The sequence below is a fragment of the Panthera onca genome, chromosome C1, assembly GCF_046562875.1.
Source record: "Panthera onca isolate mPanOnc1 chromosome C1, mPanOnc1 haplotype 2, whole genome shotgun sequence".
Classification (NCBI taxonomy): Eukaryota; Metazoa; Chordata; class Mammalia; order Carnivora; family Felidae; genus Panthera; species Panthera onca.
In genome coordinates, this window is record NC_138346.1 from 7355950 (window position 1) to 7372885 (window position 16936).

General features: G+C 51.2%; 2 protein-coding genes across 5 annotated transcripts in view; one reads left to right on the forward strand and one right to left on the reverse strand.

Annotated features, from left to right (window-relative positions):
• The window catches only part of NEU2 (neuraminidase 2), an 88525-nt gene extending 85026 nt beyond the window's left edge, over positions 1 to 3499 (reverse strand). For both annotated transcript variants that reach the window (XM_060624180.3, XM_060624179.3), the window contains exon 1: positions 3397 to 3499. The gene's annotated coding sequence lies outside the window, so the exon portion shown is untranslated. The remainder of the gene's footprint in view (positions 1 to 3396) is intronic.
• NGEF (neuronal guanine nucleotide exchange factor) overlaps positions 1 to 16936 on the forward strand; it is a 109817-nt gene that overhangs the window by 66185 nt on the left and 26696 nt on the right. For 2 of the 3 annotated variants that reach the window (XM_060624176.3, XM_060624177.3), the window contains 2 exons: positions 7290 to 7432; positions 13738 to 14039. In XM_060624176.3, coding sequence (XP_060480159.2) covers positions 7290 to 7432; positions 13738 to 14039 — 445 coding nt within the window. Of the gene's footprint in view, positions 1 to 6176; positions 6602 to 7289; positions 7433 to 13737; positions 14040 to 16936 lie in introns of those variants that run through there. The other variant, XM_060624178.3, reaches the window with a different exon arrangement.

Consider the following 16936-nt stretch of genomic DNA (forward strand, 5'->3'; position numbering starts at 1 on the left):
TTTAAAATCTAGTTATTTGCGATTTTCAAGGAACAATGTCTGAACAATTGCTAGTTATTAATTTTGTTAACTATATGCCATTCCTTCAGGTCTGCTTTGCTTATGAATGGACATCGTTTCCTTTCTCATTTCACACCTATACAATTTTGCTACATTTGGCTAATGGTTAAGGCAATAAATTTTTTTTTTAACGTTTATTTTTGAGACAGAGAGAGACAGAGCATGAACAGGGGAGGGGCAGAGAGAGAGGGAGACACAGAATCGGAAGCAGGCTCCAGACTGAGCTGTCAGCACAGAGCCCGACACGGGGCTCGAACTCACGGACTGTGAGATTATGACCTGAGCTGAAGTCGGACACTTAACTGACCGAGCCACCCAGGCGCCCCAAGGCAATAAATTTTCTAATAGTGAATGTATTTTAGTGCTAAATGTTGGCTTCCTAAGTAGTAGCAACAGTAGTAGCAATAATAATAATAATAATAATAATAATAATAATAATAATAATAATTTCTCTTTGTAAAGTACATATAGGACTCACCATATGTAAAACTAAATTAGATCTAACTATACAGTGTATAAGGTAATTTAAAATGAATAAACTTAAGCAAAGGAAGTGGGATATTAATTCCTTTATAGTTTGAGTTTCAACCAAGAGTGTATAAACCCCCAAGGCCACAGCCTAAAATGTAAATTATGTGTATTGAGGCAATTCCTTATTTACTCTAAATTTCATCCTCAAAATACCTTGCAAATGACAGTGTTTTTCCTTAGATTGCCCTTATTTCAAGATGCTCCCAATGGTCAAAAGTCCATGATGTCACCCGCAGCCAAAATTCTTGGGCCCTATGTGTCCCAGGCTCCTCGGTTGGGAATGTTCCAAAGAAATCCATAGCCCAGGCCTTCTATCATTTTCCACAGTTTCAGATAAACACACAGCATGACAGCTTCTTGTCCGTGAGTCATTTTGGGGAGCCAGTTTTGAGAAAGACATTTCTATCAAGGCCATACAACTGTCTGCACCTCATAATCGAAGATAAGGCCACCATTTTCCCAGCCTTTTAAGGACACCATAAGGACACATAAACCACCAAAATGATTTGGAAATTCCAGCGTTTCACTAGCCACGCAACCTCACCCAGGCTGCCTCTCACAGCTGGAAGCAGAGCGAAGCTTGGCCACGTATTTTGGATTCTGAAAACGTAATTCAGCAGAACAGTATCAATCTCCAGCAAGCAAGCCCAACAACCTCAATCACTGAAACCTATCCAATGTGGGCATATCTCCTTGAGCCAGACGGAGATTCCTATGTATCTCTTTGTCCCTCTGAGCTTTTCCCTATTTAACCAAAACGATAATAACTGTCCACCATAGCAACCATACCAAAAAAGAAGATGAACAAACACAAAATATTCCTCACTTTACCAAAACAGTGAATCCGGTTTAAAACGAGGTTTGGGTTGGGTTTGTTTTTTTTTTTTTTTTTTGACTCCCCAAAACAGGTCACAGCTACCTGCCCCAAACTTGAGGCAGCTACCCCAGAAGCCTGCTAGTTCCCAAAGAGATCAGTTAAAGACATCTTCATTGACCAAAGAAGGCCAAGATGTCCCAGCAAGGGAACGCCAATGCTGCATTCAGTAACTGTAGGAGAAAGACTGAAAAGAACACATCAGTGTAGCACCTACCGACTTCCCCCGTATTTGCCTATTCACCAACTATTTCCTGATGCCTCCTGGATGTGCTGGATGCTGGGATGCAAAGATAAATGACACCTTCATAGCTTCCCCCCAAATCTCAGGTTCACTGGGAAGAGATACCACACAAGTGGGTAATAACAGAGCAGGACTAACAGAGCAAAAGGCAGGGTCGGGAGCTCTCAGGGGTGACCCAGCTTTCATCTGGGCAGCCCCAGCCTGGACTCTACATTAACTTCACTGGCCACGAATGAGCAACAAGGTACTGGGGAGTCACTGTAGGTAACGGATGTGTGGGATCGGATATGTCCGGGGAAAACTACCCCGGCCACTGTGCTTAGGGCACACTGAGGGGGAGAATAAGGCATCATGGAGAGGAAGCCTGTGAAGGGAACACGGCCACCATACTCTAAATCAAATTAGAGGCTTGTGATGTGTGGGGACAACTTACAAGTCCGCCCTCACTTATGACACCAACTGCAGAAGCTGAGAGTCCCCAAGACCCCCCCTCAGGTCCAAAAATTCAGTAGAAGGACTCAGGACTCGCGGAGAGCTGTTACACTCACAGTGATGGCTTATTCAGTGCAAGGCTACAGATTTGAATCAGCCAAGGGCAGAGATGCATGGACAGGGTCCAGAAAAGTTCTACTTGGAATTTCAAGCGTCTACGGAGCTATGGACAGTGCTACCACTCCCTGGCAGCAATGTGTGACAGTCGGGAAGGCTTACCCGAGCCTTAGTGTCCAGAGTGTTTAAAGGGGCTCCATCACCTGGAACAGGCTGGCCACACAGTCCTCAGCCTCCCTGGAGATTGAGCTATTATCACACAGTCCAAGGCCCCCACCTTATCTGCTCCCAGGTCTCCAGGCAAGCAGAGACACTCCTATCAGACGTCACATTCCCACATTCTGGTGGCTCAGAGATCACCTGCCTGGAGCCCAAGACAAAGGCTAAACCTCTCTTTGTGTAAGATTAACTCTTTACTACAGAGGGTTGCACTGCAGGAGAGAGGTACGTCTTGTCCTTTCCCTAACTTTCTCCCTGAATTTTGGGGGGCCATTTAACCTCGAGGCAGTGGCCCCTTGTGGATGGACTCTCGGGGCTACCTAAGTGGTTTCAATGTGTTGATTTTCAAAGCAACTAAAAAGCCTTTTGAGAGTGACAAAAATAAACTACAGTTCATTCATGGTGTTAGAAGATACAGGTCATTAAACACTATCAAGCACTTGTTTCTAATTTTTTTTTTTTTTTTTTTTTTTTACATTTTATTTATTTTTGAGAAACAGAGTGAGACAAAGCGTGAGCGGGGGAGGGGCAGAGAGAGAAGGAGACAGAATCTGAAGCAGGCTCCAGGCTCTGAGCAAGCAGTCAGCACAGAGCCCGATGCGGGGCTCGAACCCACAAACCGTGAGATCATGACCTGAGCCGAAGTCGGACGCTCAACCGACTGAGCCACCCAGGCGCCCCAAGCACTTGTTTCTAGATATTTCCAACATTTATGTAAGGATTAGCCTCTTACTACCAAAAAAAAAAAAACAAAAAAAAAAAAACAAAAACCCAAGTCATTTTCCTACTAGATTTAAAAATACAAATGTGTCTTAACATTTGAGAGCCTGGTGACATACACGTGACCCTAAAAAACACTTATAGCATAAGTGAATAGAAATGTACAGTTCCTTTGTCCCACACAGCATAGCATACTTACTAGCAAATACTTCAAAAATCTGCCGTTAGCCAGCTGTGTGATCTTGGGCCTGTCATTTTAACCCCCGGGTTCGGCTTCGTTTTCTGTAAAATAAAATTATCGGATCAGATTATTTCTAGATTTCCTCTGGTTCTCCCTTTTCTCCTTCAGAATAAAGTAACCTTTTGTAAATATAAGTGAGGACCCTTCAAGGCTGAGCTTGCTACATAAATAAGAATCCACCTTGTTTCCAATATTTAACTTTTATAACCCAAAGGAAGAAATACACAACCTTTAGGTTAAATATATAAAATAACTGAATATTTTTCAAAACATACCATTCGTTCCTTAGCAAATCGTATGCGGCACCTACCACGTACTAACCAGGTATAAATATTTGAAATATCTATCCGTATCTCGTGAACGATCCTGAGCAGATGTTGGTTCAATGGAGATTTTAGTAAGAGCCTGTTAAGCACCAAACATGACAGGAAAGAGAACATGCAGCTTTTAGCTTAAAGTTATATGCCTTCAGAACTCAATGACTTTCTAAACTGATTTTATAATTAGGAGGATATTTTTAGCTCCTTTTTCAATTGGAAGGTTTTATTATGCTCATCTTAATATATGTAATTTCACTTGAGTATTTTCTGATTTTGAAAAAAATGAATCTTTTCCCCTTGGTGAAGCAAAGTATGATGGGAGCAGCTTCCACAGAGCGCTACATCTTTGAGGGCCGGTGAAGCCATCCTGACCGTAGGTCCCAGTGATGCCCATACAGTGTTCTTCCTTGGGCCCTGATGGAACATGAGTAAGACGCCAGAGTGCTTGCCCTGCAGGAGGCGGGAACCCATCCATGGCTTAGTGTAAGGATGGCCCTATTCACAGAGAATTCTAGTGCCAGGTAACGCTGCTGCAGGGGAAAGGGCCTGGTGGGGAAGCCCCAGGATGCCTCCACCTGCAAGAGTGAGGACTTTACTAGGGGCACAGAGTTCCAGCAGAGGGAACAGCACTTGCAAAGCTCAGAGCCCGGACGAGCGTGTGGGGAAGCCAAAGCCTCAGAGTTGCCGGCAAGGGCAGGGGCCCCGAGGAAGCAGGCAGGGAGAAGGAGGCTGGTGACGAGCCTGTTACAGCACCACGAAGCTGGTGGCCCTGGGACTCCAACACAGGTGTTTAAGCAGGGAAGGGACCAAAGCAGACCCATAATTTAGAAAACGGACAGAGACAGGGATGGACTGGGGAGAGGTCCAAATGCAGGGGGTGGGGGGTGCATCCTGCCTTGAAGCACTTCAGGGATCCAGGGGGCTCAATGAGGCACTGACACCTGGAGTGACACGAAGAAGGCTGAGGCCAGCTCTCACCTTGGGCCTGGTGCCCTGGTTGGCTGCTGGGGGCAGTGGGGACATGTGAGTGCACTGGTGGAATGATTAAGAGGCATCCCGGTGAAAAGGGCCTGAGAGCAGACGAAAATGTGGAGTAGAAGAGAGGACGTGTGGAATGAGTCAAGGAAGGAAGGGGTTTGGCTCGGAAAAAGAGGAGAGCAGATGGTTGTCATGCAAATAATCTGAGGCCTTAAGAGCAAGAGTTTAGACCCTAGAGGGGACGGACAGTGAGGTAGCAGCTTTAGGGACTGGATTTCAGACAACCTAAGCACCCTTCCCCAGAGTCAGAACGGGGGAGGACGGACCAGGCAAGGTCCATGGGGTTCCCCTGATACCGTCTGGGGAGGGGAGTTCTCTCCCAGGCCACAAGCCTCCCCTCAAGCTACTTTCTTTCCTTCCCACCCAATCCCTGCCCCTCTGCCTTTACCACCACCGTGTTCCAGATGGCTGGCTAAGGAACCCATCAGGGCCAACCTACTAACCAGTAGCTAAACCGCTCCCACCAGGAGTATTTGCATCCCCAAAGGAGGAATTGGTTCATTTAAACAAACGCCCGGTGGGTGGGACGTGCAGGGCAATGCTCAGAGGAGGATTTTTTTCCTCTTTGCGCTCCAGTCCCCAGGCCCCAGGCCTCCTCAGGAACTGGCCCCGGCCTGCAGAAGCAGGCGCTGTCACCGGGGGCCCATCAAGGGAGCCGGCAGGCTGGCCTCAGAAAGGGACACAAGGACTAGGCCGGTCGTCTTGCTGTATGAAAATGCCTCTAGATTTCCACGTCACTCCGGATCACTGACATTCCACTAGACTCCCGTTACCCCTTTTGTTTGCTTTGTGCATCCAGAAGCGGACTGAACTAACCACGAACGTGCAGATTCCAGAGACAATGTGACCAGGCAGGGAAACCGGGTGCAAGTTTGGGGGCACTTTTGTTTCTCCCTTCTCGCTCCTCCGTACCCAGCCCCGGCCACCAGGGCCTCGGGGCCTCAGGCCTCTCCCGGAGAGGCCTCCGGTTGGCCCCGTCTGCATAGTCTGTGTCAGGAGCCGGGGTGCAGGGTGTCTCCAGGACCCCAGGCTCGGCCTCGCACTCCCTCGGACAGGGGCACCTCCAGCGAGGACGCACTCCACCGAGGCTGGGTCCCCGGGCGGGTGCCTGTCGGGGGCGGCGGGGCTGCAGGGGCTGCGCGGCGTGGGCAGGGCGGAGGTTCGGGGGGGGGGCGGGGCAGAGGGTCACCTCGCCGGTACCTTCCAAGTTCGCCGTGCGAGCCGGGGGGGGGGGGGGGGGGGTGCAGGGGCGGGCAGGCCAGGCGACGAGGAGGGGGCGGGAGGCGAAGGCGCAGGTCGCCGGCCCCCGCCCGTGCTGCCTGCCCCTCTCCCAGCGCCCGGCCGGCCGGGAGGTCCGTGCGGCAGTCGGCGCCCGCGGGGCCCCGGTCGCGCCCAGCCCGCGCTCCCCCGCCCCGCCGCCGCCCGGCCTCGCCCCCGCCGCGCGCGCCCCTCCCGCCTCGCCCGTTGCCGTGGCAACACGGAGCCTCCGGGCGCGCGCCCGCCGGTCCGCCCGCCCGCCCGCCCGCCCGCGGGAGCGCTCGGCAGCGGCAGCGGCGGCGGCAGCGGCGGCTCCGGCTCCAGCTCCAGCCGCGCGCGCTGCGACCCCGTTCTGGCGCCCGCCCGTCGCCCCCGGCCCGGCTCCGAGCCTCCAGCGCGGCCCGAGACCCGGCCCCAGCGCCCGCCCGGCCGCCGGCCCCCATGGAGCTGCTGGCCGCTGCCTTCAGTGCCGCCTGCGCCGTGGACCACGACAGTTCCACCTCGGAGAGCGACGCGCGCGACTCGGCGGCGGGACACCTGCCGGGCAGGTGAGGACCAGCGGCCGCCGCGACCCCCGCGCGCCGCTGGCCCCCGCGCGGGGGACGCCGACCCCCGCGGCCTAGCGCCCGCCCCCGGCTCCGGTGCCCCCGCCGCCCGCCACTTCCACCTGCGGCCGGGGTCGTGCGGGCTCCGCGCCCGGGGGCTGGGGGTGCGCGCCGGCCCGGGCCGCCGACGCCCGGATCCCCGCCCCGGGGCTCCTCCCGCGCCCCCTCCCAGGCGCCCTGGGCGCGCGCGTCCCGCTCGGCGCCCCCGCCCTCCCCCCCCCATCTTCGCGCCGCGTGGCCCTGGGACGCGAGGATCGGAGCCGGAGGGAGTCGGGGGCCGGGGGTCGCGCGACAAGCGGACGGCAGGGGGTGAGCAGCGCCGGCTGGGATTCCGGCCGCCCGACCCGTCGGGGCGGCCGGTCGGCGCCGCGGAGCAGGCAGGGGCGCGCCAAGTTTCCGACGCCTGCCCGCGAGCTCCGAAAACATGAAGGGTTTGGGCGGGCTGGTGTGGGAATGAATCACCCCGGTCGCGCCCGGGCGCGGTGACCAAAAGGGCCTGTGGGGCCCGCCTGGCCCGTCCCGCGTCAGGGTCCAGTTGGCCCGGGCCACTTGTGCGGACACCACGCGCGAGCCGGCCAAGGTGTGTCGTTGCTTAAAAATAACCCGCGCTGCGCCTCCTTCTCTCGGGCAGCGAGTCGTCCTCCACGCCGGGAAATGGGGCCACGCCCGAGGAGTGCCCGGCGCTCGCCGACAGCCCGACCACGCTCACCGAGGCCCTGCAGATGATCCACCCCATTCCCGCAGACTCGTGGAGAAACCTCATCGAACAGATAGGTGGGTGTCCTTGGCGGCGGCGGGGCTCCACTGGGAGGCGCCCTGGTGGACTCGGGGGTCCCCCTGCCCGTGAGATGCCGTTGCATTTCTGCGAGCACTGTACCCCGTGTGGCTAAGGGACGTTTTCGACACATTCGGTTCCAAGCGGTTCCACAGGCAGAACTGCCACATTTTAATGGTGCTGTATAATTGGGCTGCAGCAAGTGGACGTGAGTCCTGCTCTCCAGAGAGGCCTACCTGCCCAGCCCTTTCCAGGGGAGGGCCCTCTGCCCCCTTGTCATTTCTGCCGAAAAGACCAGGGGTGAGGCCCTGCTGGGTTTTGCAGGAAGGGGTGCTGTGGGAGCCCCTCCTGGGAGGGGCCTGGGAAAGACCTGGGAAGACAGCCCGGTCTGAGAATGGCTTCTGCGGAGACCCAGGCTCAGGAAGAAGAGGCAGTGGTGGGAAGGAAGGGTAAGATGGAGACGGAGTGGGAGCCCCAGAGGCCCCTGGGTTCGGAAGGGAAGCCTGGTGTCACCTGCTTTTCCAGGAACGTGGCCCAGGGTGCGGGGCACAGCTGTGGCTCAAGAACTGTGTGAGCGCAGAGTGGGTCGAGAAGGTGTCCCGAGAACGCAAGCACTTGGATTTAAAAGTCAAAAGTTGCTAACGCCGTCAAACGAGGTCCCTCCCGTGACAGTCCCCACCGGCGGTAGTGAAGGGGTAGTGAAGGGGGGCGACGTGGGCTCCGTCATTTGGAAAACGGTACCGGCTGCTTAGCAAATCTTTTTGTCCTTCGGTGTCGTCAGAGCAGCACTTTATCCGTTAAATTAAAATGCCAGGTTTGGAAGCTTTATCCCTAAATACATCGTTACTGTCCTCTCTCTGAGTCACTGAGGCAGACATGAGGTGTCTTGAGTGGAAGCAGTTTCCGTTGCCCCAGGAGACCCTGTCTGTGGGAGACTTCTCGGGCCAGCCCACTCTTCCCTGGAAGGGTTTTTTCCAGACTGAACCCCGAGGGGAGCGGAGCCCCGTGCACAGCAGAGGGGGTGGGGCGCATTCTGCGAGCTGTTGGGCTGCGCTGACTCCAGGAATTTTGTTACCGGGGCTTCCTGTGTGTCAGGCTGGGTGATGGTGGCAGATTTTCCCTTTGTTTGCTGGGGTAACGGACAGGGGCCGAGAGCAAAGACCCTTAGAAACCTTTTCCTCCCGCCTCTCTGCGGCATTGTCCTTCGTAGTGAGGAAACCCACCTCTGCCTTAGCATACGCTGGAAACCTGGACTTCCACCCTCTCGAAAGGGATCTTCTGTGGCTAAAACCAGTGTCATCACTGGGAGGGACGTAGAGTGGGGGTGGGGAGCTCCATGCCTCCTTTCGCGGAGAGAGGGGCTGTCCTCTGCATTACGGGCGGCCGGCCCACCCCTCCTGGAGGTGGCCGGTCCCGTTAGGCTAGTGGCACAAGCTTGAAGCAGGGAGTCAGGGGACCTGAGCGCTGGTGTGCACTCAGGCTGGCCCTCGGCATGTGGCAAACCGCAGGGACTAATATTGCAAGTCTTTTCTCCCACCACCCCCTTCCAGTATCCGCTGGTATAATTGGTGAATATCTCTGTCCGGCTCCTGGGCTGGATCCGTAGTAAGTGCTCACCGGCTGTGATGGATGGACGACAACCCAGAGCCGTCAGCACCTTCTCGCTTCCTCCCTTATGGACTTGAGGCCGGTGCCGAGCAGTCTCCTCCAACAGCCCTATCTGCCCTTACCTCCCGGAAGGAAGGGCGTTCCTTGCCAGGTATCAGATAAGGACGCGTTCCTAAAGCCACAGGGGAATCAAGCAGGGAGGAAAAGGCGAAGGCAGGTGTGGGCATTGTGTAGCCTGCTCTTGGGGTTTGCAGCGTCTCCCACGGAGGCCAGAACAGAATTGCTCAGCATGGTGCACACAGCTGTCGTTATAGACCACGGACCCCGAGACCCTGTGATGGACCCCGAGACGGGCTTCGTGTGCACAGGTGTGCCGTTGTTGCCTCTGACCCCTAACAGATGCTGGACACGTGAAAGGTGTTCACTTAAAATTAAATGAATCCCCCACCCTTTAGAAGTTTCTATGTGAGTGATTCAAAAAGTGGGATTTTGAATGACTCCAGGAGCTTGGGCAAGAGGAGCTAAGAACTCCCCCTCTTTCACGGGGCAGCACAGCCAGCCTGGTACAAATCATCTTAAGTAGGAAAGATGGGAACTGGGTCTTCTAATTTTGCATGAATATAATACACCAGGTGGGGAGCACCTGGGTGGCTCGGTCGGTTAAGCGTCCAACTCTTGATTTTGGCTCAGGTCCTGATCTCACGGTTTGTGAGATAGAGCCCCGCGTTGGGCGCTGCGCGGGAGCCTGCTTGGGATTCTCTGTCTCCCTGTCTCTCTCTGCCCCTCCTCTGTGCGCACATGCACTCTCTTTCTGTCTCTCTCTTAGAATAAATAAACATTAAAAAAACAATAATAATATGCCAGGTGAAAGCAGCCCCTGGGTGGCTCAGTCAGTTAAGCATCTGACTTCGGCTCAGGTCATGACCTGGTGAGTTTGAGCCCCGCATCCGGCGCTGTGCTGACAGCTCGGAGCCTGGAACCTGCTTCAGATTCTGTGTCTTCCTCTCTCTCTCTCTGCCCCTCCCCTACTTGCACTGTGTGTCTGTCTCCAAAATAAATATTTAAAACAATTAAAAATATATACACCAGGTGAAAGATTTTACCAGTAAAGTTAATTTTCACATAAAGTTGTGCTTGCTGAGTGTACAAGATATAAAATAGGAAATCGTATTAACAGTACAAGGAGTAGAGAAATTTAATCAGTTAACATGTAGCTTCTCGGGTAAAGCTACTCTATCTGAATTTTAAGACCAATAAAAATAAACAAGTTATGAAAAATGGTTACACAGTGTGTCAGATAACTCCTTGTAGTCACAGTAATTCCAGGAAAAACAGTGTTGAAATTCGTATTCTAAATGTTTCAGAAAGAACTATAGAGTTTTAAGAAAATCCTAAAATTACTGGTAGTGGGAGTCGTTGACCAAAAGTAACAGAATATCCAGCAAAAAATGACATTACACAGTGGCAATATTGTATCTCAAAGGTAGAAAATTCTGGAATTGGTTTCCTCACCCAGCTCCTTTCTCTCCACCATTCTCAACATTTGGGCTTCATGTCACAAGATGGCTGCCATAGCTCCAGGCATCACATCTTCAAGCAGCCATGTATAAAAGCAAAAAAGGGAAGTGTTTATTCTTCAAGTGTTTATTGGTAAGGAACATCTTTTTGGGAAGCCCTTCTCAGAGATGTAGGATGTCCCCTTACTCTCCTTGGCCAGGTTAGGTTATGTCATGCTCATGTCTAAACCCACCACTGGCAAGAAGGAGGAAACTATCACGGTAGGGCTTTTTTGTTTGTTGGTTGGTTGGTTGGTTGGTTGGTTGGTTTCAGGTGGTTTTGTTAAACTTATTTTCTGGCTTTCAGCATATACATGAACAACCTGTATACTTTGAACTTACAGATTAGGGCTGAGTGTCCCCTATGAATCTTATAGGGCAGATGAGGCCCTTTAGGCAGATGAAGCCAGATTTTAAGGGAAATTTACATTGAATGTGGACATTTATTTCTAAATCTTAAGACTAATTTCTGTGATTTTCTCTTGTCAAGGGAGTCCCCTGGAGCTAGCCATTATACTGCTAAGATAATTGAGAGCTCTCTCTAAAGAATTTTTGTTTGTTTGGTTGGTTTGGGTTTTTTTCCCCCCACCCTTTGGAGAAAGTTTTTACTTCTATTTTTTAAGCTTTTATTTTAATTCCAGTTAGTTAACATATAAACTAATATTCGTTCCAGGTGTACAATACAGCATCACGGTAGGTTTTGATCAGTCAACATTCACCCACTTCCCAGAGCACAGAACGGGTCAGCACCCAAACAAAACTCCTCCCCTGCCAGCTGGGAACAAGGGGTGTGAGGAGATGGGGGAGAGGCAGCCAACCGTGTGATTTCCGAATTATTATTTTCAACCCAACTACCCACAATGCTGATATTTTTGCTGCTTTTCACCAGACGTATCACAGTGAGATGCCGGAGATAGGATTTACTCATGATATGCCGACCGTAGCATATGTAAGACGTATTTTTTGAACCTTCAAAAAGACGCCAGATTAGTAAGCGCTTTGGTGAAACTTTAGAAACGGCATTTTTTTAAAGGCGTCCGACAAATACATGAGTACCTACTATGTGAGAGGCTCAGTCACCTGGAAACGTGAATCCAACTCAACTCAAACTTGATTTCTTTAAGCCTCTGGAAACACTGTGCATTGGAATCACAGGAGAATGACTGGGTCAGTGTCAGCACAACAGTTAAATCTTACGCTCATGACTGAACCAGTTTAGGTAGTGACGTTAAACCTCTGTCTTATAGATCTTCAGTCTGGATTGCATTTAACGAAGACTTTGCTTTTCTTTTTTCACTGTAACATTGCAAAATCACAGGATTCTAACACTGCAACATCATAGGATCTTAATTTTTTTTAATTTTTTAATTATGTATTATTATTTTTAATGTTTATTTTTATTTTTGAGAGAGACAGAGACAGAATGTGAGTGGGTTAGGGGCAGAGAGAGAGGGAGACACAGAATCCAAAGCAGGCTCCGGGCTCTGAGCCGTCAGCACAGAGCCCGACGCGGGGCTCGAACTCACGAGCTATGAGATCATGACCTGAGCTGAAGTCAGCTGCTCAACCGACTGAGCCACCCAGGCGCCCTGGACCTTAATTTTTTTTTTTTTTTTTTTTAAGTAAACGCTATACTTACCATAAAGGCTGTATAATTTTGCATTATGGAGCATAGGAAGCCAACTAATTCCACAGGGCGAGTTTGTTTGGCTCCTGTTTATGAATATAATTTACCTGGCCACATTCAGGATTTCAAAGTTAATCTGTTTTTCTTTCGTTCCTTTGTCTCCTGTTTAGATATATTTAACAATTAGATAACGAAGGAATAATAGCTAATGTTTGTGCTTCGTTCATTGTAAGAGAAAGTGCTTTACAAGTGGTACATTTATCCCAATTAGAATTTCTTTGGGAAACTCATCTTTGTTTTATAGGTAGACATATCAAGGGGCCCCAACTGTTCAGACCAGTGCATCCAGCTAGCTGCCCACTGGACCTCTCCTCCTGGGTGCCCCTCAGGTGCACCTGATCTCTCCACCACCCCATCCCCCAGTTGTACCCTCTCCCTGTGTTCCTGGTCTCTCTGAGTGGGGCCACCACACCCTGTGGCCATGCTGGTCACCTGGATGTCATTCATGACCCAGCAACAGGCAGTCACCAGCACCCGACTTGTACCTTATTATCACTGTTCCCCGAATTGGGTACTTGGCCCCATCCCCCACAGGTAGTGCACGTCTGCATCATCACCCTCCTGGGGAATTAACCCCAGCCTGTTTCTTCCTAACCACACCCATCCAAAAATGGGGGCAGAGCTGCTTGCCTCCGGTCATTCAGGGCCTCTCTCTTCCCAACAGGATAGACCACCACCTTCATGGCCTGGCAAGTAGACAAGACCCTAGGGGTCTGACCCCCTCCTCACGCAGGCCCCACCCCGGTCTCGCTAGGCCAGGAAACCCCCTGGCCACTGAAGCTTATCTGCTGTGAGGAGACCCTCCCTCCACCCTGCAGCCAGGATGTCTCAAGTGGGTTTTCCCTATGGAGATGCTACGTTTGTGCTGATTCATATGTACCTCCAAATCTCCTTGGAGACATAGAGTGCTTTTATTTTAAGTACAATTGGTCAGGGAGGTAAGTCTGAAATTGCAAAAGCAAAAAAAAAAAAAAAAAAGGGATGAATTACTGGTCTTTCCTTCACGATGAGAATTTACAACTACTCCCATTTCACAAATGAACATACTTGGGTTTTTAATATTGAAGCACTTAAGGCTAGGGAAAGCATCCTGTTGGGATACTGAAACGTAATTGGGACGTCTCCATCAACTCTGTGCACAATGGTTATTAACACATCAAGTTCTAGATTTGCCGAGTATATTTGTGTGATTGGATTTTGAATGCATTCATGGATTTCTTTATTTGTTGAACAAAACTTCCGTATGCTGATCGTTCCCGAGAAATGAAGATGTGGCAGTTCATCGGGCCGCCCGGAGCCTTTTGGGGAGACGGGTGCGGGGCTGGCTGGCTTTATGTATTCATAGGTGCAGCACCTGCCCTTGATAAGAGTACCGAGCCCTGACCTAGTGATTCAGAAAGATCTTCGTCTGAAATCTTTCCCTTTTCTTCATTATAAATCTGTTTGACTTCAGGGCTCCTGTATCAGGAATACCGAGACAAATCAACACTCCAGGAAATTGAAACCAGGAGACAACAGGATGCAGAGATACAAACCAATGCCCATATTTCCCCGGCCAGCGAGGAGACTCCAGGAGAGGATGAGGACGAGGAGGAGGAGGATGAGCCGGCAAGCCCACCGGAGAGGAAGGCTCTGCCCCAGATCTGCCTGCTCAGTAACCCCCACTCGCGATTTAACCTCTGGCAGGATCTTCCAGAGATCCAGAGCAGCGGGGTGCTGGAAATCCTCCAGCCCGAGGAGATCAAACTGCAGGAGGTAAAGGGCTGCCGGGAAGGGAGGGGGTGGGATCTCCTTATCTCCTTTCAGAACATACAGGTATTTTAACCAGGGGTGGGGGTTGGGGGGGCGGTGGTGAGGCTTCTTCTGTGAGGGGAGGACCTCCAGCTGGCTAACCAGAAGAGTTCCAGGCAGGGCTCAGCCATCCAGAACATGCAGGGAAATTCACATCATTTCACAGGCAACAAAAAATCCCTCATTACCTTCCAGGAGAGCTCAGCCCAAGCCTGCATGTTCACAGCCTGGCTGTTTCATTAGAGAGCAAGGTGGCATTCTTTTGTCCCCGCCATTGCCGTCGGGTGTTTGTGGGGCACACGTGAGCGCCGATGCACTCGGTGATGCCGAGCTCGCTGGGCCCGGGAAGGAAGTCAGTCATCTGTGGTTCACCTTCACCGCGTCATTCTGGAGCCCCTGCCACCTTGCCTGGACTTGTGTGCCTTCTCTGCTTCACTTGATGGTTCAGCCAGACCTTGCCTGTGAGTTAGGCTGAGGCAGAAGCACTGGGTGGCCTAACGGTTTGTCGCAGGCAGGGAGAAATAACCCATGAAAAATTAACAGTGAGAGAAACGCGTCGCTAAGAAATCTTCGTGTTCATTTAGTTGAGCAAAGATTACTTGGGTGCAGAAAGCGCACCTGTGGTCTAGAGTCAGCAGGGCGTGGCCGGTCAGCGGTGAGGACAGAGACTGCTGGGGGGGAAATGCCGAGGATCCACGTGGGTGCTCATGGGGAATTTTAAAAGGTGGATAGAGGGGCGCCTGGGTGGCTCAGTCGGTCAAGCGGCCGACTCCGGCTCAGGTCATAATCTCGCAGTTTGTGGGTTCGAGCCCCGCGTCGGGCTCTGTGCTGACAGCTCAGAGCCTGGAGCCTGTTTCAGATTCTGTGTCTTCCGCTCTCTGACCCTCCCCTGTTCATGCTCTCTCTCTGTCTCAAAAATAAATAAACGTTAAAAAAAAAAAAAAAAAAAAGGTGGATAGATAGGTGGAGAGATTTGGGGTTTTTTTCAATCTGTTCAGTTTCATCATCTGTCTCTCACCCACACTCACGTGCCCCTTCAGGACCATACTGGAACTTGTTCCTAGATGCGGCTGGGTCTCCAGATGGCCTGCCCTGTTTAACCCCTGTGCCTTCTGCACCGGAGTCCACAGAAACATTTGTTCTTCTTGTTTATTTAAAAGGCACAAGTAACGTGTGCCCACAGCCCATGACCGGGAACGAGAGAACTCCTGACCAGAGTCCCCTAACGTGGACTCAGGCTCACAGTGTGCTTGACAGCTGCTCACAGCTGCTCAGGGAAGGTGAGGGGGCCGTTGGGGCCGGGGGGGGGGGGGGGGCGGTATTTTGTGCAGAGCCGCCGGCACCCCACCCAGGAGGGTCAGGGACGATCAGGAGGGATGGATTAAAACTTGACATCCCTTGGGACTTGTGAGCAGTGACTTGTAAATGGCTGTGTCAAGAGTTTTGTTTTTTCTTATGAAACTTCTGATGTAAATAATGTGTAGGCATCCATTCCCGATGTGGCTTCTCCCCAGTTTTGCATAAAAAATACTGGAGGAGGCATAAAGAAGCCGGTCGCCCCCGTGGAAATGAAGATGTATGGGGGTACCTCCCCGGAGGCAGGGGGCGCTGGATTGAGAAAAGCAACCGTGAGGAAGGTGCCAGAACACGTGGAGAGACACCCCTCCCACCCCCGCAGCTGTCCGTCCCTCCTAGAGGCTTCCCCAGCCGCAGGCACGGTCACCATCCCTAACTAGGAATTATACAATACTATTTTGTATTTGACTTGTTTCACACAGTATTACCACCATGGGGACTTTTTTTTTTTTTTTTTTTTTTTGGTCCCTGGAACAAGGAAAAAAGACCAATTTCTGGGTAAATATTTCTTTGTCTTACCTTGATAATTAGAGAAATAAAGATTTGAACTACTTCGGAAAGCTTAGGGATAAACTCTAGTAGAACTTATAAGCTTTCTACAACATAAGTAAAGTTAAAGCAGAGAGCACAGGGCTCTCTTTGTAATGAAAGAAAACCATATTCTTTGTAATAAAAGAAAACCATAAAAAAGCGCACACACACACACACACACACACACACACACAAACCAACAACATAAAATAAGGCGGCAGAGTCCGTAGCAAACTTACCAGTTATAATAAGTGTAAATTGCTTAAATCCTCCATGGAAAGACCGAAATCTCCAATTGATTGGAAAACTAGACCCGTTACATTGTGGGACAGAGTCGAATTCAGATAAGTTAACAAAGGGAGCGAATCATCTTGTATTGTTAAAGGGATCCTTTACGCTGATGAAGGTATCGCTTTATTTTTAAGTGTTTTAAAATTAAATAAGCAATTCATGAGCACGTTTTCGTTGTTCAAGAAAACACAGTGCAGACGTGTGCCGGCCTTTTCTGGGCTCCTGGCCTCTCACCGGGGGACCAGCTGTGTGTGTCTTCTCTTTCCTGTTTAAAGTGTAGTCCCAATGTCACAAAACTCTGGTTTTGGAGTTCAGACACTTACAGAGACTCGTAGGGGCAAAATCCTTACAGATGTTTGTGAGGTTTCCCCCCATACTTAGTTGTTTTATTCAACAGCAGTTTGATTTGGGTTTTGGTTTTTAGCAACTTGCTTTTTGTTGGCCTCTTAAGAGCCTTCAGCTTAATTTTCATGAAAACCGCTCCCCGTGGCCTGCAGTACAGCTGGCTTGAATGAGTGTGACGGCAAGCACGGGGGCGGGCGGCTCATAGGTGGGGAGGGAAGTGTGCAGGTGGCCTGGTGACCAAAGAGCTCAGCGGACCCCTGCACAGCTTTGCAGGGAAACAGTGCCATTGACTCAGCAAGTGGTCCCGCGGAGCTTGATTAGGAAGAGCTTCTGTGTGC